Here is a 15,551-nt window from a genome sequence, read left to right as displayed (position 1 = left end):
TGCGACCATTTCACACGTTGGGCGCAAATTCGTGAGAATGTAGGGGGGGGCGAAGAAAGAAACAGTTCGTTGTCAAGAACTTTGTTACTCCCGCTATGCCACACAAGTTGTGCAACCGAAATACACTGTAGCCAGCTGGCAAGTCGGTGGGGGCTGGGGGGTACTGTGGGGGGTACTGTGACACACGGGGTTTCATAAACACGCTGCAGATGCAGGACGAAAAAAAACAATGAATACAGAAAATAATACAAGAGACATAAAGAGAAAAGTAGAGATACCAACCATGAGCTGCAGGTTCAGTGCTGGGCGTAGTGTCTGAGCGAGCACACAAGGAGAGGACATGGCGGTAGTGGAGGAGGAGGAGGAGGAGGAGAAATGACATGCAAATAAAGGAGAAGGACGGAAAGGAGGGAAGGAGGGAAGGGCAAAGGGGAGAAAACAAATAACACCCATAAGCAAGCATTCAAGAACATACGACAAAAGACAACAAGGCTAAAGGGAAATCAATGGCTTTGCAGAGATAAACATACGCACAAACACACACACACACACACACATACACGTTTAGTGCTACATCTGGACTCTGCATTTCCAACAGAGGGGACAGTGAGCGACAGTTACTTGAGGAAAACTCATCATTTGTCTAACCCTGCAAGTTTTTAAAGCAATTATGACGACTTCAAGTATCGGACAGATTGGCAAAATGACAGCAATCAAATGTGGAAATGGCTCAGGAAGGATGAGATGATGGGTTAAAATACGCAGAATGGCTAATTCAAGGCTCCTTAATTGACTCTTGGGTGTGCCGCGCCTCAATAGAGAATTCCAAACATGAGCTAACAGGCCTTAGATCTTAACAGGCCTCAGATATTTTAAACATATTTTCATTTTCAGGGTAGGATTTTGGTCTTTTATCCATCCAAATATGAACAGGCTGACCTTACACTTTACTTCAAGCCAGATATATTTGATTTCTATAGGGATCAATTCACAACATCACTTGGGCAATGGAGGCAAGGAAAAACTCCCTTTACGAAAAAACCTCATACATTATGCCCCAAATTTGAAATGTTGCAAAAAAAAAGTACTATGTCACATAATGCAATATCCTTTACAGATGTTTTAGTATATTAGGGTAGATTTTGGGTCAATTAGCCATCCAAAAGAAAAGTCAGTTTGATTCCTATAGTAGGAGTGAATTCACAACATCAGTTTGGCGACGGAGGAAAGTAGAAACTCCCTCTAATGAAGAAACCGTGAACATTAAGCTCTGACTTTTGGTCAAAATAGGCTAATAGAGTCATCCATAAATGACCTCACATTCTGATTTCAGCACATAGAGTCAAGTCACAACATCACTTTGGCGACAGAGGAAAGGAAAAACTCCATTTAAGGACGAAACCTCAAACATTAAGATCAGAGGTTTGGTTAATAGATGATCTTAACACATAACTCAAGTCTAGTCAATTTGATTTCTACAGGAGTCACTTCCGTACGTCACTTTGCTGATGGAGGCTAGGAAAACCTCCATCTAAGGAAGAAACCTCAAACATCAAGCTCAGAATGTCAACAAAGTCATCCAAAAATGAGCTCACAGGCTGATCTTAACACAAATAGTCATCCATCCATCCATCCATTTTCTATGCCGCCTATCCTCATTAGGGTCGCGGGGGTATGCTGGAGCCTATCCCAGCTGACTTATGGGCGTACACCCTAGACTGGTCGCCAGCCTATCACACATATAATCATGTCAAGTCAATTTTATTTCTGTAGGAGTCAATTCACAACAGCACGCTGGCAATGGAGGCAAGGAAATACTCCCTCTAATGAAGAGACCTCAAACACCGAGATAAACATTGACTGAATAATGCCGTGAAATTCGAAAGGAATACCGTATAGTCGTCCCTCGCCACTTCACAGTTCGCACATCGCACCCTCGCTCTACTGCATTTTCTCCAAAATGTATTAATTAGAATATTATGGCTGTTTCGTGGTTGAGTACGGCCTTTTATTAGCCAAAAATATCCATATTCAAGTAAAATTTAGGTATTTTTAGCCTAAATTAAGCATTTTCCAGGATAAAAATGGCTAAATGAACTAAAATACAAATACAGGATAAGGCATTAAAAGACGTTGATGAAGTGTGGTGCTCTACACTGGTCCATAGGTGTCACTAGTACCACAAGAGTTGAGACCAGAGTTGATCGCCAGAACAACAGGCGTTTATTGCAGGTTTGAATGATCTCACAACAGGCACAAAAATAACATAATAATACAGTCGTCCCTCGCCAACTCGGGGTTCACATTTCGTGGCTTCACTATAACACGATTTTTCAAAAATATATTAATCGTTGTTTTGTGGTTGACTACTGCCTATTACTAGAAAAAAAAGCATATTTAAGCAAATTTTATGTATTTTTGGCCTAAATTAAGCATTTCTAAGCATAAAAATGGTTAAACAAACTAAAATACAAATATAAGGTATTCAGAAGATGCATGATGCACACAAAGATGTGAGATGTAGTATTGTACTCTGACCACTAGGCGTCAGTAATATTACATTGTTGAGACAATAGACACCAGGAAGTATGCTGTCCAGAAAAAAAAACAAACAAATAATGCCTTATTTATGTATTTTATGTCCTATTCACTCTTATTATGTCAACTATATTGGGTAATAGGAGTGTAAAGGTCACTATAGGGGTGTTATTTCATGTTGAGAGGGCTCTAATAATGTTTAAAAAAAAGCAAACAGGTTTTCTATGCTCCAACTACAAAAATATTTGATTTCTAAATGAATGAACCGTGATAAACAAGGGACTACGAGTGATTCCTGTACGCACTTTTGTGACATACTGTACTTGAATTAAAACAATACTGTGTCAAATAAATCCAGTCTGCTTACTCTTAAGCATAACACAGGCCTACTGGACTCTGACAGTTCATCCCACGTTTAGGAAAACAAACTCAAATAAAGGAGAATGAACAATCTGTGCAAGCACTAAAAGTGTCCCTCGTGAGGAGGAATCCAAGATGTGCACCTGATAAAAACAAAGCCCCTGTCTGTGAACGCCAAACTCATTTACTCTTTCTGCCAGATGTCCTGTCCTCACGCTCCCCTACTACTACTACTACTACTACTACTACTACTACTACTACCACCACCATGGGCATTGTGTTATTGTTATGGCTGTGTGTGTACATGGATTGAAGGCAGCAGCGGGCTCATATGGCCATAATGCACTCTTGCCAGTTGATTTCATTTAGCCGCGGTGGGCCTCACAGATCAGAGACTGCCAAATCAGAGTGCTATTGAGTTTTTTTTCATCAGTATCCCATTAGACTGACAGAATGGCACACTTTCAAAATCCATAGCGCTCCAACACTTGGCCCCCTAAGTGCATGTGTGTGAGGGCGTAAAAACATTGGGAAATGTCAAAATGATTCTTTTTCAACTTTTGTAGATCCTGCAATTAAGACGCGACAGTGATTTCCATTTACACCTTCCAAGACCTGACATTTGTGCTTAGACGGGACAAATGTCCTCTCAGCTTGTCCATATTCTCTTTTGCTGTCCAGTTTTTCCCACAGGACTGCAATCTATTTGTGGTGGGGCTCTAATTTGCATAATTGGCCATGACGTATGAGCAAAACGTGAGAACAAAACATGAACAGCAAAACAAGCATCTTTAGAACTAACACTTGTGAGTGCTTTTAGGTGGCCCACCGCAGCACCCGCTGCTCGTTGAGAAGAGCAGTACAGTAATCCCTCGTTTATGGAGGTTAATGAGCTCCATATCCGACCGTGGTGAGTGAATTTCCTCAAAATACGATTCCTTAATTATACATCAAATACTTTCATAGAGGATAGAAAACCTGTTACGACCTTCAAATACGGTTTTTAACATTATTAGAGCCCTCTACAAATGAAATAGCACCCGTATAATCAACTTTACACTCCTATTACTCAATATAATTGACATAATAAGAGAAGAAAAAGATAAATAAGGCATAAGAGACTTACATATGTTAGCACTGGGGGAGCATTGTTCTTGTTTTTTTTTTTACTATGCTAACTGGAAATTGTATGCAAATTAAGGCAAAATTGTGTGGTAAATTTTTGACATAAACCGAAAAACACGCTAACCGTAAACCGAAATCCTGTGAGTAGTTTTACTTTATTTCAGTTAATTATTTAACAGTGGTTAATGTCTCTATGTACATGCATGACTATTTATGATTGCAGCACTTCCTCGTTTATTGCAGTAAATCGGCTCTAGACCCAACTGTGATAAGTGAATTTTCGCTCCTTATTCATAAATGGAATATTTTCGCAGTTAGAGCATAGAAAACTTGTTTACGACCATACAAATACGGTTTCTAACATTATTAAAGCCCTCTAAACATGAGGTAACACATCTATAGACACCTTTACTGTCCTATTACCCAATATAGTAGACATAATAAGAGAAAATAAGACATATAAGACACAACAGACTCGCATGTTAGCATTTGGGGAGCATTGTTCTTTTCTTCCTTTTTATAAACGACGCTACACAGACGCAAAATTTTGCTGTACATTTAAATCGAAAAACACGGTAACAGTGGAACAGAGCTTCTTGAACGTATCCTTCATTGCATGCATCCACCAATCCGACAGTAGCTTCCTCGCAACCTCACCTTCCCCGACCAGCCGTCGCAACAATATGACAAATCATCGCCTTATTTAGCCACCCGCCAGGCCGACAATGGTGGGTTTAATTGCCACCGTGTGAAGAAAATAGATTATAAATGTGTATCCCATGCAAATCACACAATCTGGAGGCGAGCTAGCGTTGCTTCTAATTGATGGAAGAGCCTCATATGAGTGCTGATGAACCAATTGGCCACACACCGCAGTCAGGAACTCGACAAATAAATATCTATTGCTTTTGTCAGGGTCTTTCAATTGCATAAACACCATCTGGTGATAGGGGGAGGGGGGCAGTTCACACTCTCCCCAGCGACAATAATATGAAGTATTATCCTCTCAACTCTCGGTTCAAGCCCCACCGCGACGCCACCCTCCATTTTGAAATTAGAGCCAGCCAGCTCTAACTGATTTGATTAAGGTCACTTATGACGCCCCCCCGACATGGCGTCACGTGGCGTACAGAAACCTGAGAAAGGCGCCGTCGATATCATAGCACCGACCACATAATGGAAAGTAGTTGTTTGGAGGTCAACACATCATCTCAGTGTGGAATTATAGCATCTTCTCCACCTATTGATGTTTTGCACGATGAGCACAAGCAGAGCTGCTCGCTAGCTAATCAATATCAGGGAAAAATACCATCAAGAATGACTAAATTACACTCAGATTTATTTGTTTGTACTTTTACTCAAAGCATGTTTGACAAGCATGTGCAGTTGTCCCTCGCCACTTCGCACTTTGAATATCGCGGCTTCGCTCTGTCACGATGTTTCCAAATTAGATTCATTAATAAAGCACTGCTGTTTCCTGGTCGACTGTGGCCTCCCATTAGTCAAAAATATGCATATTTAAGCACATTCTGCGTATTTTTCGCCTAAATGATATATTTTCAAGCATAAAAATGGCTAAATGAAGTAACATACAAATATAAGCCATTAAGAAGATGCATTGATTTAGTATTATTTTGTCCTCTCTGGTCTGGTCTTCATAGCCGTCACAGACATGTGCTGATGTAGTCCCGTTTGTTTCTGTCGTTTTGTCATTGCCGTCGCAATTGTTGTTGTTGCTCTTGTCCTTGTCTGTCTTTATTGTCCCCCGCCTGTCCTGGCACTCCCTTCTCCGTTTTCTTCTCTGTCCCCTCCTGCTCCGGTCCGGCCGCTCCAAATTTGCATAACAACAAAACATCGAAGTTAAATACATTCTGTATAACAGGGAAAGCGTATCTCGTTCCCTGGCAGAGCACATCTGCACATAAGGGCATTTAGATCAACAACACTATCTGCCTTAATGGCTGGACAGGACAAAAAAACTGTTTAAACAGAGTTTAGTAGTATTCTACACTGGTCAGTAGGTGTCAGTAATGTTACATTGTTGAGGCAATAGCCACTGCAGGCGTGTGAGTCTATATTATGTCTTATTTATGTCTTATATGGCTTATTTTCTCTTATTAGGTCTCCTATATAAAATAAGGCAAAACATCTGCATACCCCACAAGACCTCAATTCAGAGAATTTTCTTTGTCTTTCTGTGACTTTTCACAACACGTATTCATGACGGACGAGAGAAGAAGAATAAACATCAGAGGTTACAGGTGGTGGAACACTCGAGTGTCACCATTCACGAGCAAAATTGAGGGCGTGTTTTTTGTTTTTACATTTTATGGCGGTTAGTTTCTTTTTACGATTGCGTGAAGTCTGCCACTGCCAATTCCCTCACTTAGACGTTATATTCAGTCATTTATTCTCACATTAAGAACATTCAAATGTTACTTAAAACTACAACTGCAACAATTACCGTATTTCCCGGACATTTCCCGGAAGTCGCACCAGCCAAAAATGCACAATGAAGAAGAAAAAAACATATAAGTCGCACAGTTTTTTGATCAAATCAGAGACCAAGAACAGACATTTCATCTTGAAAGGGAAGTTATAGTAATAACTTAACCCCTTAACTTTGTACCATTTCAAGCTAGTCATTGGACTTGAACGGCGTGAATTTCAATAAATAACTGGAAAAATTGGGCTGTTCTAAAAGTTTTGACTGGAAGTGTATATAAGTTGCTCCGAAGTAGGAGTCGCAGTACCAGCCAAATCATGAAAATAAGTGTGACTTATAGACCGGAAAATACGGTAATTGATAAATGAATGATTAATCAATTATACACTTAATGTTTTAAAATGTAAATAAATAATCTTCTAATTTCAGCCTTTCAAATGTGAATATTTATGGATATGGATATGGATATGGATATGGATATGTGAATACCCATGAGGTCATCCATGAAGGCAGACCTATCATCTTTGTGTTTACACACATCAGCTGTGACTTTGGAAAACAGTGATCAACATTTTTGCCTTTTTTTCTGATATGTTGCGGACCAAACCACTAACTGTTTGTGTTTCCTTCATATTGATTCGGTCAGTCTAGGGCCTAACCCAGGAGTGTGGGGGTCACATACCGGAAAAATGAAAGAATGCAAGGGTCATTTTGATATTTTGTAGCTTATGCTAAGAGGTTATACTGTACTGTATATATTCAAGAAACAACTGCATCTGAGCTTTGTGATGCAGGTGAAAATGCATCTTATTTGTATCAACTTCACTCTTTGCTCTTTTTTCCCCATTTTTGCTGTTGTTTTTCTTCTTTTAAAATTGCTGTAAATTTTCTTCTCGTAATATTATGACTTTATTCCCATGATATTTTGATGTTAACAAGAAAAAAATTCAACTTTTTTCTCATAAAGACCGGATTTTTTTTCCCATTTTTGCATTTTTTTCTTTCAACTTTCCTCTTTCTTTGTGAATTTTCTTCTCGTAATTATGACTTTATTGCCATAATATTTTTACTTGAATCTCGTAATATTACAGTATATGTATTAGTATTATCATTATATTATTATGAGTTTATTCATGTAAAATTGCCACTTTTTTCTCCCTAGAATGCAGCTTTTTTCTCTTAATATTTTGACTTTATTCTCGTAAAAGTACAGCTGTGTTTTTAATTTTGCTGTTGTTTTCTTCCAACTATTTGAACTTTCTTGTCGTAAATTTTCTTTCTTTCTTAACAATTTGACTTCATGCTCATAAAATTACAGAGGTTTTGTTTCCATTCTTGCTGTCGTTTTTTTAATTTTATTTTTTAAACTAGTTCAACTTTCCTTTTGTAAATTTCCTTCTCAATATTTTGACTTCATTCTCACAACATTAGAAGTTTTTTTCAAACCTAATTTTCCAAAAATTACTTTCTTTTGTTTTGTTTGTTTGTCATAATATTACGACTTTTCCTTTTTAAAAAAATAACACATTATTTCTTTAATATTCCAACTCTGCTACTGAACATTATTTTTCCTCATGATGGAAAAAAACATTATTTATAGTAGTTTATTCTTGTAAAATTGCTACTTTTTTCTCATTAGAATATGACTTTTTTTCTATTGGTATTTTGACTTTTTTCACCTAAAATTACAGCTGTTTTTTTGCACTTTTGCTGTTGTTTCCAACTATTTCACTTTCCATTTGTATACTTTCATCTTAGAACGGTGACTTTATTCCCATAATATTTTACTTTATTCTCATAACATTACAGCTTTGTGGTTTGTTTGTTTTTCATAATATTACGACTTTCTGCTGCTGTTTTTTTTTTGGTTTGTTTTAGAACTAAAGAAAACAATCATGAGTTACAGCCCCACTTCTAACCTGTAATTGGCTGTACTGTTAAAGCAGGTTTTATGTGAGTGACAGTTTCAAGCCAAATACTTTCAAATCCAAATAAATCGGAGTTGACAATCATCTCAGAAGGGTTCTACTGGAAGCCAATCCCGTCCCTGTAAGGGCGCAAACTCCAGGTCATTAAGAGTGCAAACCCTCAGATGGAAAATATCACTTTTCCTTATTTATTTCCTTCGGCGTCTACCCCAGAATCAGCTCGAGCTTGCGGTGCAATCAAAGCCTCTCTGACAGCTCGCTGGATTGGAACAAATCTCACGAGGCCGGTGGGAATCACGGCCATTGTGCTTGATTATGCCATCTGATTGGATTAAAAGCAATGCCTGTGTGAGAAGAAGTGCGCTGATTGCACCCGCACGTGGCGTCGGACTGATCTGCAGCGAGAATTGCAAATGATTGCACTCGTGCTTAATGAGCGTACTGAGGAATAATAAAGCCACGAGATAGGAAGAAATATTAAAAAATGGTCAAATATCTAAAGGTTAAAACTTGTGGCTTTAATAAAGAAATACAACTTTGGAGACAGTGGCAGATGTTTTGCTTCCATCATTTTGCTATTGATATGCAACTATATTTAGACAGATTCATGCGTCGCAACACGCTTGCATTTTTGAGGCGTTTTGAGTAATGCTTCGCCATCAATTGCCATCCAAACATGCTGAGCTATCAAAGTAAGGCAGACAGAGACATTATTCACTTTCCAATTTCACCAGGAGGACAATATCTCGGCATGCCAGGTCTTTTCTTGCACGGTGATGGAACTTTTGGAGCTGTTTCTACATTACGTTTAGCTACGTTTAGCACCATGCAATTGGTATAGAGCGGAGCCTTGGTTAGCGTCATGAATCCGTTCTGGAAGGTCCGACTCTAACCTTCTCAACTGGTCTCATCCTGGGACCCTCATTTTCCCACGGTCATTGAGTGGTGACCAGTGACGTGTGGTGAGGTTCATGGCTGGTAAGACACATTTGGAGGTTTTTTTTATGTTAATACAGGTTGCTCATGAAGACGATAACAAGAAAGAAGAGAAAAAAAAAGTCTTCAAATGTCTTTGCCTGATCAGGAAATGTGCAAATTCAGCGATTTTTACTTCAGAAAATGTTAAAACCCATTGGACTCATATAGAAAACGCATTTAGAATGCAGTTCAATGGACAAATATTAGTTATTTTATGTTACATTTTTCATCATAACTGGCAAGGCTCTGCCTCCCCTGACTGCATGTCACTGGTGGTGACCTATTTTATAGACGTATGTAAATGTATTTTTATTTTCAAATAGACTTCAAAACACATGCACGCCATCTTTTTAAACAAAAATACACGTGCAAAATGTATTTCAGAGCACATAATAATAATAATAAATAAATAATGCGTCCAGCTATCCGTTTTCTATGCTCATTAGGGAGCCTATCCCAGCTGACTTCAGGCGTCAGGCGGGGTCCACCCTGGACTGGTTGCCAGCCAATCGCAGGGCAACAAATAATACATTAAAAATATGCTAATATAACAATTTTAAAAATCTGACTTGACTGCCGGAACAGGTTTTTATTGCAGATTTGAATGATCTCACAACAAGCACAATAATCCGTAATATAAATTCTGAATAAAAACGCGAGCTACTGTTGCAGCTGCAACTCCCGCCAACCTGGAAGTCAACGCTAATTCCCTAATTCCCCAACGAGCACAAGTCTTATTTATGTCTTAAATGTTTTATTTTCTGTTATTATGCCTACTAAACAGTTGTCCCTCGATATATATCGCGGTTCGAACATCGCTACCTCACTCTATCACGTTTTTTTTCAAAAATGTATTAAGAAATGAACGCTGTTTTGTGGTTAACTATGACCTATTATCAGTGGCGGAGCTACAGTACATAGTGGCCACCCCTGGTCACTTTCCAGCCACCCCACTGGCCATCTAGATATTTCAGGAATCAATTTATTTGCCACACCTATGTGAATAATTGTCTCGCCTTGGCTACCCCATTGAAAACTTTTTGGCTCTGCCACTGCCTATTATTAGTCAGAAAATATTGAAAGACAAGTCATATGTGGTAATCTGGTCATTAGGCATCAGTAACGTTATATTGATGAGACATTACCTTAACACTGCATGAAGTCAGCCATAGCATGACCAACATGATAGAGTGAATAGTTTCCTCCCCTTAGGGATGGGTACCTTTGACATTTGAACCGACACCGTAACGATACCTGGTACCTGGAAAACGATACCGATACTCAACGGTACCAATTTTTGGCACTTTTACATGTGTTTCACTTTTACATGCTACTTTACTTATTTTCCTTTTTTTTTTTAAATTCAAGACATTTATCTCTCGATATATAAACGTTAATAAATATATCAAAACAACATCCAGCTGTTTGCATTGCAACATCGCAGTTGTTTCAGAAATGTTTTCAACATGAAAACCCTTAACTAAAACTAAAACCCAGCTCTATGCACTTTTATTCCTTTCCTTTCCTCTCTGGAAAAATGGTGGGATGGCAGTCCATGGAGTAAGTTGAGTAAAAATAGTAAAAAACTACTACTACTAAAAAAAGTACAGTGTTCCCTCGCTTATCACGACTCACTGATTTTTTTTTTGTGCTTCTTCTTTTATTACAGCGCATGAACGCTGTTACAGGCCGAGCCTGGCCCTTGAAGAAGAATTGCATTGTGGGAAGTTGAGTTTTTATCTCTTCCCCCTTTCGTCTGTCTGCACCACCCATTGTTTTCTGCGTCCTGATTGGCCATTGTCCATTGTCAATCAATCTCCTTCGTGCCGTCCTGCCATGTCTCCTGTGTCATCGCTAGTTTGCTTGCTTGCCAGTTTGTAAATGAATCTTCGGTTCGTCTGCAGCAATACTTTTTATCAAGGATACAAAAATGCTGCAGTTCAGCGGAACGGCGCCAGGATGAAAAGTCACAGGAGTGAAATAAGCATGCGTGACGTAAAAATGTTTTGTGTTGGTCATTAAGGTTGATCATTACAATTCAAACAAAGGCTTGAACTTTCATGGTGAGGAGTTTTACAGCCTTAAAACATATACAAACATTGTAAAAACTTTGGCTACTTCGCGGATTTCACTTACATCGGGCTATTAGGGTCAACTATCCGCGATAATCGATGGAACACTGTACTGAAATACTTAGGTTCCCAAAGTGGGGTAGGCGTACCCCCAGGTGTAGACCAATTGTTATAAGGGGTATGTGAATAAAAATTAAAATCAATTAGGGCCTAACACTCACAATTATGAGTGCGCCTGAACGCCTCACAGCGCAGAGCGCACAGTCAGAGCAGAAAGAAGGAAGGAGACGGAAATGAAGTTCTTCATTGGTCTGTAAGTAAGTTTGATGATTATGTTCTGTATTAAGAGTGTTTAAGCTTGAAGGTTTAATCTATATTGGTGTTCCAATCCCCGCACTGTGAAAACCCGTTCATGTACGTGTGTGTCAGGATGCTAGAGTGGGGACTCCCCCCAAAATGAGGCTTTATCGCTGGTTGTATGTATTTTTGTACTTTGGGTACTGCTTTATCGTGTTTGTTAAACTTTCCCTTTCATTTGGTATCAGCTTAATATGCAGACTTAAATCATAGCGATTGCAAGTGGACAAAAGTGAAGCTCAAGTTCAACCCTTTCAAACGGAAGGATCCCAACATCCGGGTGTATGGAGGACTAATACCGTCATAAAAAGTGATATTTAGTGCACAAGAAGATGTTATACAGGAGGATTTTTCAAAGTTTTAATAAAATAAATGTTTTTTTCCCTCACAATGCTTGCCAAACAGTGCCGAATAGTATAGATAACAGTAGTAGCCTACCAGAAAAGTCATCCATCGCCGTCCTCTTGGGAACTAAAACCACGAAAGTCTTCCTCTTCCGTGTCAGAATTGAACAGCTTCATAATACTTTCGTCACACACGCTCTCTCTCTTTCGGTTTTTACTCTCTGTGTGTCTATCTGGCAGTAGTCCCAGCCATTTGAAACCCGTTGAAGATAGTGTAACCAAGCGGTTGAGGATTCCGAATGGTGTGAGAGTGCAGCGTGGTCGAAAGGACAGGAGCCGGAGCTGAAGAAGGGACATTTTTGGTACAGCTCATCTCTCGACTGACTACCATCAAGTGCCCTCAACACACAACAACAACACATCCGTTCTTCAAAACAACAAGAGTGTTTCTTCTGCTCCGCATTGAAAGGAGATTATACACACACTTGTGCAAAAGTTGCATAGTTCCTTCTATGACAGCCAAATCCATCACCTTTAACTTGAAAGTGCCATCATATCCATTGCTTCGTGTGTGTTTTCTATGATGGAAGATTGTTACTACTGAGTGTATGTGCACAAAGGGTCAACATTCCGGTACATTAGGTGTCGGGATGAACCTAAACGTTGGTTGCGACCCACCATAAACAAAAAGAAGAAGAAAAGGCCGCATCTACAGTCAGTTTTAGATGGATAGACAGATACTTTATTCATCTCCAAGAGAATAACAGGGCATTTTATGTTTTGTTTTATATGGTTTATTGTATCTGTATTTCTATTTATTGATGTATCGTATACGTTAGCAGATACGACGCATACGTCTGTGGCACTATGTACATTGCATAAGTTTTAGCAGGGTCACCTGGGGAGTTGCTGGATATTACACACTATTTCTGATGGAGTTATCACTCTGGAATTCATTCAGTCACCTTTGTGGCCGTCTTTGAGTCATCACAGCGCGTGTTTAAGTGTGCAGGAGTGGGAGGGGGGTACATGACTTCAAGTCAAATGAAGGAATATGCGACTGTAAAAAGTTTGGGAACCACTGATGTAATACAATGTCCAATGAAAGTGAAGCAAACTTCTTTGCTGTGAACTACACTACTACAAACGCTAGGGGGCGATTGTGGTCACTGAATCTCTTCGTGTGGAGAAGAAGACGAAGCTACAAGTGATTAACTGAGAAGCAGTCGAAGGGAAAATATAACTTTCTACAGCTCTTTGGTGTTGTGGGTAATGTTTCAATGTGTGCCTAAATGATCTGATTTGATCCGTGTGCTTGTGATGCTCATCAGAGGCATAAAAAAACGTCCTTATTGGGGTAAATCAACTTCACTACACAAGCTGTCTGCTGGATGTAGTGAATGATTTTTTATTGATGGATTACAAGCCAATGACATCTACATTTTTGCAAATGGGCGCTCCAGGCTTACTTTACTAAATAAACTATTACTAAAGATGTTGGCTGTGTTCTTTCTCACATACTTGTAGTAGTATTTACCGACCTGTTATTGTTGGATACTTAACACTGACTGATGAAATACACACATATGATTTTCAGTCTATTTTAATTCATTTGTGAATACAAAAATGAAGTTTTGGTGATATGGTTTGGTTAAAATTTGGCTGTTTGGTCGTTTCTACCCACCGAGATGTCTCGTAGGTAGGTTATATTGTATTCATATACTTAAAAAGTATGACTTATTTCAGCTTCTGTAGCTTTAATTTGTCTCCTTGGTGTAAACATTCCCTCTGGCTTCCTCTTCGCCGCTTGTGAATTGAATGGTGTTAGGATTGGCACCACCGAAACACCGAAACATGGTACAGTGGTACCTCGTTTCATAGACATAGATAGACGGCGCATCAAGCGCTGAGCCGTACGTCAACGTTGCCGCCATATTTGATGTGTCAAGGCTGTGCTGTAAATGAATACAACTAAATGTACTTACTTTCATAAATCGGCTTTCTACAAAGAAATGTAGGTTAATCCCTCTCGTTTATACATTCACACACACACTGATATACTTGGGAAACAGTTAGGCACCAAAAACCATGTATTTGATCTCAAATTTGCCTTGACACATTCAATATGGCGGCGACGTTGACGTATTGCCGCAGTGGACAAACCCTCTCGATGCGGCGTCTATCTATGTCTATGCCTTGGTTAACATCCGCCCTGGTTAGCATGTTTTTCGGTTAATGTCCAAAATTTTTGCTAAAATGTTGCCGCGGTTTGTTTTCGCCCGCTTGGTTAGCGTGCAATTGGTGTGCGTCACAAACTGTTTGTTTACGCAGCCATCCTTGATCACGCCTCAAAACGAAATCTCACAGCGACATTCCAAAGAGACAGAATACCACTATTGAATTCAAGAGAGAAGAATAACTTTGAGGATGGCGTCCATTTGCTGCTCTCGGCAGGATGTACTGGAAGCCTTCACCAACAATAAGGACCATGCAGAAGAATAACAACGTAATCAAGTGCGCTAATGTTGCGTGCGGTGTAACAGTGTTACTCCTTACGGATTACTGACGTTAACCAAGGCACCACTATACCTTTTGATTTTATGTGAATCTGTACACGGTACTACTGACCAAATTCAGTTGGTGCCCACTGCTCCCAACCATTCTGTGTGGAAGTGCTAAGCTTTTGGCTTCCTACTTAGTCCTTCTTACCCACTCAGTTTGAAACACTTTCTTAAGTTTCGAATAACTAGAAAGTAACTGGAAAACTAAAAAAAAACAAAAAACAAAACAGCAAAAATTTAAATGCCAGCAGTGATTTTACAAGAATAAAGTCAAAATATTAAGAGAAAAAAGTTGTCATCTGACAAGAAAAATTAATTTAAAAGAATAAATAATATCAATAATGCCATTTTTGTAGCATAAAGTTGAAATATTAAAGAAAAAAGATACTTTTATAAGATGTAATATTATGAGGAACAAACAAAATGATGAATAAATGTGTCATTTTTGGAAAAGGTCATACATACACAAGTCTTATATATGTCATCAGTGGCTTATTAACTCTTATTATGTGTATAATATTGCGTAAAAGGAGTGTAAAGGTGATGATATGGGTGTTATTTCACATCTAGAGGACTCTAATAATGTTAAGAAAAACATATTTAGAAGTTTGTAAACAAGTTTTGATTTAGTATTTGATTTAAACAAGTATTTGATTTATAAAGAAGGAAGGGTCTGGAAGCAATTAACTGTGATAAACGAGGGATTACTATTCACATTCAAGCTACTTGGGGATGGCACAAGTTTTTATTTTTCATTGGTTATTTAATGATTATCTCTACCTAGCAACCAAACTTATATGAAACGGTGGGACCATGGGCCAAATAATCAATTTTAGGATAAC

The 15,551-nt window shown here is 38.8% G+C and overlaps 1 protein-coding gene across 3 annotated transcripts in view; it reads right to left on the bottom strand.

Moving 5' to 3' along the window:
* LOC129169591 (cell adhesion molecule 1-like) overlaps nt 1–15,551 on the bottom strand; it is a 440,926-nt gene that overhangs the window by 31,881 nt on the left and 393,494 nt on the right. For all 3 annotated transcript variants that reach the window (XM_054756155.1, XM_054756154.1, XM_054756156.1), the window contains one exon: nt 283–315. In XM_054756155.1, the coding sequence (XP_054612130.1) occupies nt 283–315 (33 nt within the window). The remainder of the gene's footprint in view (nt 1–282; nt 316–15,551) is intronic.

Source organism: Dunckerocampus dactyliophorus, chromosome 16 (assembly GCF_027744805.1).
Source record: "Dunckerocampus dactyliophorus isolate RoL2022-P2 chromosome 16, RoL_Ddac_1.1, whole genome shotgun sequence".
Classification (NCBI taxonomy): domain Eukaryota; kingdom Metazoa; phylum Chordata; class Actinopteri; order Syngnathiformes; family Syngnathidae; genus Dunckerocampus; species Dunckerocampus dactyliophorus.
This window is presented reverse-complemented; position numbering and strand designations above follow the sequence as displayed.